At 33.0% G+C, this 12,500-nt stretch overlaps 1 protein-coding gene across 1 annotated transcript; it reads right to left on the bottom strand.

Moving 5' to 3' along the window:
• Window positions 1–3,197: 3,197 nt before the first annotated feature.
• On the bottom strand, window positions 3,198–3,882 carry LOC113073596 (lymphocyte antigen 6D-like). Its single transcript, XM_026246409.1, has 3 exons — window positions 3,796–3,882; window positions 3,595–3,714; window positions 3,198–3,352 (listed from the first exon to the last, which is right to left on the bottom strand). Exons 1-3 carry the CDS (start codon window positions 3,842–3,844, stop codon window positions 3,216–3,218), a joined length of 306 nt encoding a protein of 101 aa, XP_026102194.1. The 5' UTR covers window positions 3,845–3,882; the 3' UTR covers window positions 3,198–3,215.
• Between the last annotated feature and the right edge of the window lie 8,618 nt (window positions 3,883–12,500).

The following is a 12,500-nucleotide window of genomic DNA, read 5'->3' as shown; positions in this document are numbered from 1 at the left end:
GAACGCAATGAGAAGAAGTATTTGTTGCATGGAAGACCGTATGCACCAGTACCAGTAGCACCCTTTTGTGGCTGTATTGCAAATACAATACATGTGTCTTTAGTTTTTACAAGAAATAAAACATTTTTTTTTATTCATGCAAATACAAAAACAGCTAATGCATTATAAGAAGAGTGACAACTAATTGATAAAACACAATTATGAAAAAAAAGATGGTGTTTGTTGTCAGCAGTTGCAAAGATGTAGGTGTACAAATGTTATCTGTTTCCACCTGCTGTTAATTAATGCTTAATGCGATTTTTAAATATAACAGTATTTCAATCAATCATAATGCATAAACGTATATTGCCACTGTTAAACTTTAGCATTACGAAGCTCCACTGGGATGCCGCTTGTTTTTCTGCACAAGAACCCATCAGTGTCCTTTAGTAATAAAGAAAGAGACATTGATATCTGTATTTGTACCAAACAACAATTAAAACATGATTAGACTTTGCACCTGCAGTGAAAAAATGAATAGAATAAAAGCAGTGAATTGCTATGATCTTTAGAAATGAATGAAACGAGTAACATTTCAGGAAATAAAAATTTAGGCTTGTATAACTACATAATTGGTCATATTAGGAATATGAAGGGTTTTATCAGCAAACCTGTTAAGAATTACATGGATTTTTGCAACTAGGCTTCTTAAAGAGATGGTTCTACTGTAGAAACTACTAGAACTATCTCTTTAACCACACACTCATGTTCAGCATCCCTAACCTCCTATTCTGAAATCACATTTTCAGCTGTTTGAAGTAGCTGCTAAATGGCTTTGCTCAGGTCAAATATGGGCAGGGCTTTCATTGGTCATCTTTACTTTATAAACCTTTGCACCTTACAGTCGAATGCAAGTTTATATAAAAATACTTTTAAAGATCAGCCGTCTTGGTGATGAGGAGCCAAGATAGAAGTAGAAAGCCAAGATTAGTTTATATTATTTTAACTGGAACATATTGTTGCAACTAGCTAAAACATTAAAATAGGTATAAAGTGTAGGTATAATACGTAGACGATTAAAATAGGTTTAATGTGACCTAACTGGATTGATAATATGTGGCGACTAAAGTAAGTGTGAAAAGTAAAATCTCTTTCATTCATCGCATAACTTTAAAAACCCCAATTTTAGTAAGTTTATAGCATTAGCCGAAAGACTAAAGACTAAATCCTGAAGAAAAATCGAATTGTGATCAATAACCAGCACGTGTCCTTTATCTTCTTATGTACTACAGTTACACTTTGTACCTTTGTGTCTGTAACTGTAAAAAGAACATTTGTGATACTTGAAATGCAAATATTGTAACACAAACTATTTATTTCAATAATTAAATAATTATCTTTCACGTTTCCTCTGAACACAATAATGATGGAATCATTTTTTAAGAAAGACATTTTTTTTTAATTGTTGCTGTATATCTTTGGTTGTCTTTGCAGTATTACAGGCTTTATTAAATATGACCCCAGGAACAGCTGATTTAATATTTTACTTCATAAATGTCACATCAGAATGCCACAAGAAAATTCAAATCAAATCAAATCAAATAAAAAAATGCATAGGTTATAGAAAATAGATGCTTTATATTCAGTGTCTCATTGTAGAAGATCTTCTGGATTCAGTGCAGCAGGATGAAGGAGAACAGAGAACAGCAGAGGAACAGGAAGCTCTGAGAGACACCATTAGCACTGTTACACAGGTTCCCCTCACAACATGAGATGCTCCGAACATCTCTAACCGATCTTCTGGTATCACACAAAGCTTTAGAGACACAACCTTTCACAACCACTGACTGGCCTTCGATGCTCTCTGATAAAAAAGAAAGAAAACACAGGTTGAGTTTAAGTTTTACTGGTATATATGATAAAAATTACATATTTAAACATTAGAGAGATTAAAAACAACAGCAACAGACAACTTTAATCTTCTTTCTTCTTCCTTTAGCAGATTCTCACCTGTTGCTGTAATGCAGCGGTCTTCACTCCCCGAACAACTCAGTATGTTTGAGCAGGTCTTCTCATCGCAAGAGTAACATTTCATTCCATTGGGGGAATTCGAGCCGGGATCTACAGGAGGAAAACAAGTAATCTTTTATTTTATTGTTTTAAGAGATGATTTAAAAACATTTAAGCATTGTGCCGATCTGATATAGGCTGGAAGGCTGCCAGCATCTGCAAAAGCTCTATCCCTTCTATGCTTTAACTGTGATCTGGGGACAGAGAGAAGTCTTTGTTCATCAGAGCTCAGATTTCGTGTAGGATTGTATGATAGAGAGCTCGGTGCCAGATTATTTATAGTTTTAAAAACATAGAAAATAATTTTTAAGCAAATTCTAAGATGCACAGGTAACCAATGCAACGATTTCAAAATTTGTGTAACATGATCAAATGTACATTGTCCTTTTTTTTTTTTTTTTTTTTTTTTTTTTTTTTGAAATGCCAAGATAAAGAGAGTTGCAATAGTCCAAGTGAGATGTAATGAGCGCATGGATAGCAATCTCTACATTTTTCACAGAGAGAAAAGATTTTATTTTGGAGAGAAGCAGTATTTGAAAAAAAAAAACAGTTACTAATAACAGCATTTTTTTTTTTTTTTTAATCAAATTTGAGACTCTGATCCCAGAATTATAAAGAGCAATGTTGTCCAGTTCGATTCTTCTGCTCCCTGAATTTTCACCAGGGCCAAAGACTATAACCTTAAGCAGGCAACGAAGAAAAATGACCTAATCTGACAAGAAACTTCGGTAACACTTTAGAAGGTTCCATTAGTTAATGTTAATTAACTACTTTCGTTAACATGAACTAAGCAAGAACAATCCTTTTACAGCATTTATAAGTCTTAGTTCATGTTAATTTCAAAATTTACTAATGCATTATTTAAATCAAAAGTTGTGCTTGTTAACATTAGTTAGTGCACTGTGAATTACCATGAACTAACAATGAATAACTGTATCTTCATTAACTAACATTAACGAAGATGAATAAATACAGTAATAAATGTATAATTCATTGTTTGTTCATGTTAATTAATACATTAACTAACATTAACTAATGGAACCTTATTCTAAAGTGTTACCGAAACTTCTATTTGTTAATTATGATTTGAAGTATAGTACACACTGTCCTTTGGAAGTAGAGCGAGTTTTGACTTTAAAGATGATCATTTGTATATGGTCAGTAAATCAGACAATACCTGGAGCGTCTTTGACGTTACACAGGTCTGTGTTACAGCACACTGACGTCGTCCCCACAATCCCGAGGTTCATGGATCCATTTACACAGTCAGGAGTACAATCTTTTATCTTCTGGTTAATGCCACCTACAGTAAAAACATGAATGATTCAGAAAAAAACTGATCTACAGTGCACATTATTTTTGATGGAAAATTGATTTATATGTATGTCAACATTTATAATTCTTCTCATCTTTAGATTCAAATTGTATCAGAGAGTAAACAAATGAAATATCAGAAATCTCTATAGAATATTTTGGATTTGAATCTGTAAAAATTTGTAGAAGTTCTGTGACATGTTACATTTCAATCCGTCATATTGGACTTACCAACTTGTGTAACTGTTGTTAAACTCGTGCACTTGGAGAATCCACTGGGACATGTTTTTACCTTTTGATCCGAACAAGAACCCGTCATACTAACACACTCATAACAGCTGAAAGAGTGTCCTTTAGTAAAAAAAAAAGAGACACATCAATAATCTGCATTAATAATCTCAATAACATTACAAACACTATTTGTCTTTGTACCTGCAGTGAAGAGAACGAACAGAAGAAAAAGTGAGATTTGCAGATCCATCGTTGATCAGGAGCTGAATGAAACAGTGTCTGTTTCAGCGCTCATTTTATAGCTTAATTAGAAGGTGTGTGTCTTTATGAGCATATTAAAGTGTAACAGAAGTTAAACACATTTCTGGAATCAGAAACTTACGTAATTTATAAGATAAAGGGATGTCTGATAAGGAATTGTAGTCTACTAAACCGTTTTAATGGGACAGTTCACCCAAAAATGACAAATCTGTTATCATTTATTCATGTCATTCCAAACCTGTTTGACTTACTTTCTTCAGTGGAACACAAAAATAGATATGTTAAAAATGTCCTTGTGTTTGTTAGTTTGTCTGTGTGTGTGTTTGTCCATAAAATGAAAGTGACTGGGGTTCAGTGTTGTTTGTGACCCAACAGTCTTTAAATATCTTCTTTTGTTCTGCAGAAGAAAGAACCGCATACATACTTTGTATATCTTCAAATGCTGTATTATCTGTACATATTTACATTCGGTAACTAGAACCAATTCAGTTTGTATGATCACTTTAATATACTATATTGTTGTAAGGTTTATAAGGTTTTATGACACCCACCCTCACACACTGGGTGCATGAAACATTGTGTTTCAACAGAACCATAGTTTCATTTCTTCTGAAATAATTAAAGATAAGTCTGGAGGTGTTAGAAGCTGTAATGACCTTGAACCCATTAGATTGCATTACACTCTTTAGTGAAAGTGGAAGTTGTGACATTTGCCAAGTATAGTAACCCATACTCAGAATTAGTGCTCTGCATTTAACCCATTCAAGTGCACACACACACAGCGTTGAGAAGTGAACACACTGTGAACACACACCTGGAGCAGTGGGCAGCTATAGATCAGCGCCAGGTGAGCAACTGAGGGTTCAGTGCTTTGCTCAAGGGCACTTTATGTATGCACTGTAAAAACAATTACTTTGATTTTAACTGTAAAAAAAAACAAACCTGTTAAATAGTTAATGTTAATTTCCTGTAAATTCCCAGAATTTTCTGCGTTGCATTTCAAATTCTGTTTGAAAATGAAGTTGTTCTTTGAAATAACTATGTTTCTTCTTATTTTTTATATATATAATATCAATAGAAAGTATCATATCATCATACCCCACTATCATTTCATTGTATCCTGCTGGATTTTGCTTTGTGCCACTGTGAGAGTCAATGAAACAAAACTCTTGAAGAGTTTCAAGCACCCTTTTGTGGCTGTAGTATTGCAAATACAATACATGTGCCAAGTTTTTAAAAAAGTTTTTTACATGCAAATACAAAAACAGCTGATGCATTATAAGAAGAGGGACAACTAATTGATAAAACACAATTATTGAAAAAAAAATTATTGAGCTGTTCTTTAGGTGATAACAAACGTTATCTGTTTCCACCTGCTGTTAATTAATGCTAAATGCAATTTTTAAATATAACAGTATTTCAATCAATCATAATGCATAAACATATATTGCCACTTTTAAACTTTAGCACTTGTTTTTCTGAACAAAAACTCATCAGTGTCCTTTAGTAATAAAGAAAGATGGGTCTTTAGGAGAAAAAAGTAAAAATAAATGAAACGAGTTACATTTCAGGAAATTAAAATTTAGGCTTGTATAATTACATAATCGGTCATATTAGTAATGGTCAGGGTTTCTTCCAGGGGGGCAGGGTTTCATATTTTATTGAAGCCCCCCTGGGCGCAGCCATTGGCTAGCGGACCCCCACCTGCTGTTAGCATTCCATTGACTTCCATTCATTTTGGCGTCACTTTGACAGCGAATAACTTTGCATCTGAGGCGTTTAAAGACTCCATTTGTCCATTAATTATTTCTAAAGAAACACGAAAATGTATAAAAGGCTCCATTACCTTGTATCTTACATTATGGTCCCGTAGAAGCAGTTTTTGTAAAAATAGGCTAATGATTGCATCATGACCTGCGACTCTCTGTCGTACAGCAGAGAAATTACCGTATGGAGAGGAGGAGAAGCTCGCAGGCAATCTTTCACTGTCTATGAGGCTATCGGGGGGACGTGGAGGCATGAAGTCAAGGGTGAAGCCCATAGAGAGTCCATAAAAGCAACAGGACAATATTATTCAACAACATCTGCAAGATTCGGTGGGTGATTCAGATTTCTTTTGCACAGCGATTAGAAGACTTACAATTGTCAGACAGGTTGCTCACGTGACATATATGTCATCAAGCTCAGTTTATGTCTGCGCAGTTCGCTCGACCTCCAGGAAGTGCGTGCCCCAAATGACTTCACTTGTCTCCGTTGAATCCAATGGGGTCTCTGTGTCCATTTCTTTTACTGTCTATGGTTTCTTCACCCCACCAGTTAAGAATTACATCAATTTTTGCAACTAGGCTTCTTAAAGGGATAGTTCGCCCAAAAATTACAATTCTGTAATCATAACATTTTTGGGTGAACTCTTTAACCACAAACTCATATTCAGTATTCCTAACCTCACTATTCTGAAATAACTTAAGGTCACATTCGATATTTCAGCTGTTTGAAGTAGCTGCTAAATGGCTTTGCTCAGGTCAAATCTGGGCAGGGCTTGACAAAAGATTTCATTGTATATCTTTACTTTATAAATATCGAATACAAGTTTACATGAAAATACTTTTAAGATGGTGATGAGGAGCCAAGATATAAATAGAAAGCCAACTTGAATATATTGTTTATTGTATTAACTTGAATATATTGTTGCAACTAGCTAAAACATGAAATGATTAAAATAGGTATAATGTGACCTAACTGGATTGATAATATGTGGCGAGTAAAATAAGTGTGAAAAGTAAAATCTCTTTCATTCATCGCAAGATGTAGAAGAATTTTCACAAGAATTTTGTCATATGCTCTGAGAGAAATTTAAATGATAATGTTATAAAAGGAGGACAGTGCAAGATTATTTTATATAAAACAAATAACGATTAAATTTGACAGTTTGTGATTACACAGTTAATTTTAACTTAAAATAAACACCACCATAGTAAGTAGTAATGTCTAATGAGGATTCCAAGTACAGCATTAGCCGAAAGACAGTTTTTATCCTTAAGCAAAAACTGAAACCAAATCGAATCGAACTGTGATCAATACCCAGCACTTGTCCTTTATCATCTGATGTTTTACAGTTACACTTTGTACCTTTAAACACATGTGTTTAAGTTAAACACATTTCTGGAATCAGAAACTTACGTAATTTATAAGACAAAGGGATGTCTGATAAGGAATTGCAGTCTACTAAACTGTTTTAATGGGACAGTTCACCCAAAAATGACAAATCTGTTATCATTTATTCATGTCATTCCAAACCTGTTTGACTTCGTTTCTTCAGTGGAGCACAAAAATAGATATGTTAAAAATGTCCTTGTGTTTGTTAGTTTGTCTGTGTGTGTGTTTGTCCATAAAATGAAAGTGACTGGGGTTCAGTGTTGTTTGTGCCCCAAAAGTCTTTAAATATCTTCTTTTGTTCTGCAGAAGAAAGAACCGCATGCATACTTTGTATATCTTCAAATGCTGTATTATCTGTACATATTTACATTCGGTAACTAGAACCAATACAGTTTGTATGATCACTTTAATATACTATATTGTTGTAAGGTTTATAAGGTTTTATGACACCCACCCTCACACACTGGGTGCATGAAACATTGTGTTTCAACAGAACCATAGTTTCATTTCTTCTGAAATAATTAAAGATAAGTCTGGAGGTGTTAGAAGCTGTAATGACCTTGAACCCATTAGATTGCGTTACACTCTTTAGTGAAAGTGGAAGTCGTGACATTTGCCAAGTATAGTAACCCATACTCAGAATTAGTGCTCTGCATTTAACCCATTCAAGTGCACACACACACAGCGTTGAGAAGTGAACACACTGTGAACACACACCTGGAGCAGTGGGCAGCTATAGATCAGCGCCAGGTGAGCAACTGAGGGTTCAGTGCTTTGCTCAAGGGCACTTTATGTATGCACTGTAAAAACAATTACTTTGATTTTAACTTTAAAAAAAACAAACCTGTTAAATAGTTAATGTTAATTTCCTGTAAAATTCCCAGAATTTTCTGCGTTGCATTTCAAATTCTGTTTGAAAATGAAGTTGTTCTTTGAAATAACTATGTTTCTTCTTATTTTTTATATATATAATATCAATAGAAAGTATCATATCATCATACCCCACTATCATTTCATTGTATCCTGCTGGATTTTGCTTTGTGCCACTGTGAGAGTCAATGAAACAAAACTCTTGAAGAGTTTCAAGCACCCCTTTTGTGGCTGTAGTATTGCAAATACAATACATGTGCCAAGTTTTTAAAAAAAGTTTTTTACATGCAAATACAAAAACAGCTGATGCATTATAAGAAGAGGGACAACTAATTGATAAAACACAATTATTGAAAAAAAAATTATTGAGCTGTTCTTTAGGTGATAACAAACGTTATCTGTTTCCACCTGCTGTTAATTAATGCTAAATGCAATTTTTAAATATAACAGTATTTCAATCAATCATACTGCATAAACATATATTGCCACTTTTAAACTTTAGCACTTGTTTTTCTGAACAAAATCTCATCAGTGTCCTTTAGTAATAAAGAAAGATGGGTCTTTAGGAGAAAAAAGTAAAAATGAATGAAACGAGTTACATTTCAGGAAATTAAAATTCAGGCTTGTATAATTACATAATCGGTCATATTAGTAATGGTCAGGGTTTCTTCCAGGGGGGCAGGGTTTCATATTTTATTGAAGCACCCTGGGCGCAGCCATTGGCTAGCGGACCCCCACCTGCTGTTAGCATTCCATTGACTTCCATTCATTTTGGCGTCACTTTGACAGCGAATAACTTTGCATCTGAGGCGTTTAAAGACTCCATTTGTCCATTAATTATTTCTAAAGAAACACGAAAATGTATAAAAGGCTCCATTACCTTGTATCTTACATTATGGTCCCGTAGAAGCAGTTTTTGTAAAAATAGGCTAATGATTGCATCATGACCTGCGACTCTCTGTCGTACAGTAGAGAAATTACCGTATGGAGAGGAGGAGAAGCTCGCAGACAATCTTTCACTGTCTATGAGGCTATCGGGGGGACGTGGAGGCATGAAGTCAAGGGTGAAGCCCATAGAGAGTCCATAAAAGCAACAGGACAAAATTATTCAACAACATCTGCAAGATTCGGTGGGTGATTCAGATTTCTTTTGCACAGCGATTAGAAGACTTACAATTGTCAGACAGGTTGCTCACGTGACATATATGTCATCAAGCTCAGTTTATGTCTGCGCAGTTCGCTCGACCTCCAGGAAGTGTGTGCCTCTAAATGACTTCACTTGTCTCCGTTGAATCCAGAGGGGTCTCTGTGTCCATTTCTTTTACTGTTTATGGTTTCTTCACCCCACCAGTTAAGAATTACATCAATTTTTGCAACTAGGCTTCTTAAAGGGATAGTTCGCCCAAAAATTACAATTCTGTAATCATAACATTTTTGGGTGAACTCTTTAACCACAAACTCATATTCAGTATTCCTAACCTCACTATTCTGAAATAACTTAAGGTCACATTCGATATTTCAGCTGTTTGAAGTAGCTGCTAAATGGCTTTGCTCAGGTATTGCTCAGGCCCAAGATATAAATAGAAAGCCAACTTGAATATATTGTTTATTGTATTAACTTGAATATATTGTTGCAACTAGCAAAAACATGAAATGATTAAAATAGGTATAATGTGACCTAACTGGATTGATAATATGTGGCGACTAAATTAAGTGTGAAAAGTAAAATCTCTTTCATTCATCGCAAGACGGAGAAGAATTTTCACAAGAATTTTGTCATATGCTCTGAGAGAAATTTAAATGATAATGTTATAAAAGGAGGACAGTGCAAGATTATTTTATATAAAACAAATAACGATTAAATTTGACAGTTTGTGATTAACATGTTAATTTTAGCTTAAAATAAACACCACCATAGTAAGTAGTAATGTTTAATGAGGATTCCAAGTACAGCATTAGCCGAAAGACAGTTTTTATCCTTAAGCAAAAACTGAAACCAATCGAATCGAACTGTGATCAATAACCAGCACTTGTCCTTTATAATCTGATGTATTACAGTTACAATTTGTACCTTTGTCTGTGTAACTATAAAAATACAAATTTGTGATAACTGAAATGCAAATATTGAAAAACAAACTATGTGCCGATCCGTTAAGGAAACAGTGTCTGTTTCAGCGCTCATTTTATAGCTTAATTAGAAGATGTGTGTCTTTATGAGCATATTAAAGTGTAACAGAAGTTAAACACATTTCTGGAATCAGAAACTTACGTAATTTATAAGACAAAGGGATGTCTGATAAGGAATTGTAGTCTACTAAACCGTTTTAATGGGACAGTTCACCCAAAAATGACAAATCTGTTATCATTTATTCATGTCATTCCAAACCTGTTTGACTTACTTTCTTCAGTGGAGCACAAAAATAGATATGTTAAAAATGTCCTTGTGTTTGTTAGTTTGTCTGTGTGTGTGTTTGTCAATAAAATGAAAGTGACTGGGGTTCAGTGTTGTTTGTGCCCCCAAAGTCTTTAAATATCTTCTTTTGTTCTGCAGAAGAAAGAACCGCATACATACTTTGTATATCTTCAAATGCTGTATTATCTGTACATATTTACATTCGGTAACTAGAACCAATACAGTTTGTATGATCACTTTAATATACTATATTGTTGTAAGGTTTATAAGGTTTTATGACACTCACACTCACACACTGGGTGCATGAAACATTGTGTTTCAACAGAACCATAGTTTCATTTCTTCTGAAATAATTAAAGATAAGTCTGGAGGTGTTAGAAGCTGTAATGACCTTGAACCCATCAGATTGCGTTACACTCTTTAGTGAAAGTGAAAGTCATGACATTTGCCAAGTATGGCAACCCATACTCAGAATTAGTAATTGGGTTCAGTGCTTTGCTCAAGGGCACTTTATGTATTCACTGTAAAAACAATTACTTTGATTTTAACTGTAAAAAAACAAACCTGTAAATATAAAATAGTTAATGTTAATTTCCTGTAAAATTCCCAGAATTTTCAGAAAGTTCCCAGAATTCTCTGCGTTGCATTTAAAATTTTGTTTGAATTTTATGTTTTTTTTATTTGAAATAACTGTATCTTCTTTTTTTTTTTCTTATCTTTTATGTTTATTAGGGTTTTATGTTGTTAAATTTATGTTTATTGCATATTTCAGTTTAATGAGTCTCACCATGATGAATCATACTGTGCATCTTCTATGTATCTTATTATTTAAAAGCTGCTTGTGATGGGCTTTGTTTCATCACGTGACTTTCTCATCACAACCTGCTTTCAGTGGTTACCAGTATATTACAGAGGTAAAAAACAGATTTCAGTACTTCAATAAGTCGGTATATTAACATTATACCAGTTAAATGACAGTATTAAACTGTAAATTTAAGGTAAAACCTTTTTAAAAACTTAAAACTGTGTTTTGTTTTGTTTGTTTTTATGTTTTTTTTACTGTATATTTTACAGATTTTTTTTACAGTTTATGTATCTATGCATTAATTAATGATTAATTAATTGATAATAAACGATAATAAAAAATAAATGATTAATTCAATAATTTATGATTTTAACATTAAAAGTGAGTAGTTTTAACATGTAATATAGCGAATAATAGATAATACCAAAATAATCAAATTAATGAACCAAAAGTGGGCTAAAATAAGCAAAGAAATGAGGGTAAAACATATTAAAAAATTATATGTTGATGAAATTAAATTAGTAGTTTTGTTTAAACAAGCAAAAAAATTGGGTTTTGAAATATCTGTGTATTATTTTAAGCAATATTTGAGTACAGTCTTAATGAAAATAAATAACTAAGCAAATAATGAATAATTTTTTTTGTTTGTTTATTTTGTTAAGCTATGAATATTAAATTAAATTTAAAATTAAAATTAATTATTTATTATTATATTTATTATTATATTATTTATATTATTTTTATTATTATTCATTTAAATTATTATATTTTAGAAATATTAAAATATTAAAGTATTCAATCAAAATTGTAAGTATTATACTGTAATTAAATCTAACACACAGTATAATATAGATTTTTTAAATGCCGTTATATCTTAATCAACCTTTTGTCTTCTTGCATGTGATTTTGCATAGTGACAGACTGATGTTTGAGGAAACAAATGTGTTTGGGAACAAACTGACAATTCATCTCAACACATAACCTGACAGATAACACAGTTTACACTGCAGGTTTATGTAACTGATTATGACAGGAAAAATGCAAATTTTTATTACTGATACTGATCTGCGCATATGCCCAGGAAAAGTTCAGATAAGAAACTTGTATTATTATTTATTTGCCATAATCATAAACACAATGATTTTTAAGACAAATAGTTTGACCATTTCCTGTTGTTATTCTAGATATTTACACACAGTATAGTGGCTACTGAATTAGAAGTCTTACATATTTAAAGTACTTAAAGGTTAAGATAAAATACTGTAATAGTTTGTTCGAGAGCGAAAGGCCTGAAAAGAGATATTGAGGTTGCTTTGTTTCTGGTCAATACGTGAAGTAATTGATATGATGTTGTAATATCAGCTAAAGAGACATGAGAAATTGGAGAGTTAGCCTGGACGG

Source organism: Carassius auratus, unplaced genomic scaffold (assembly GCF_003368295.1).
Source record: "Carassius auratus strain Wakin unplaced genomic scaffold, ASM336829v1 scaf_tig00012443, whole genome shotgun sequence".
Taxonomy (NCBI): domain Eukaryota; kingdom Metazoa; phylum Chordata; class Actinopteri; order Cypriniformes; family Cyprinidae; genus Carassius; species Carassius auratus.
Note: the sequence above shows the minus strand (reverse complement) of the source record. Positions and strands in the feature narration are given on the sequence as shown.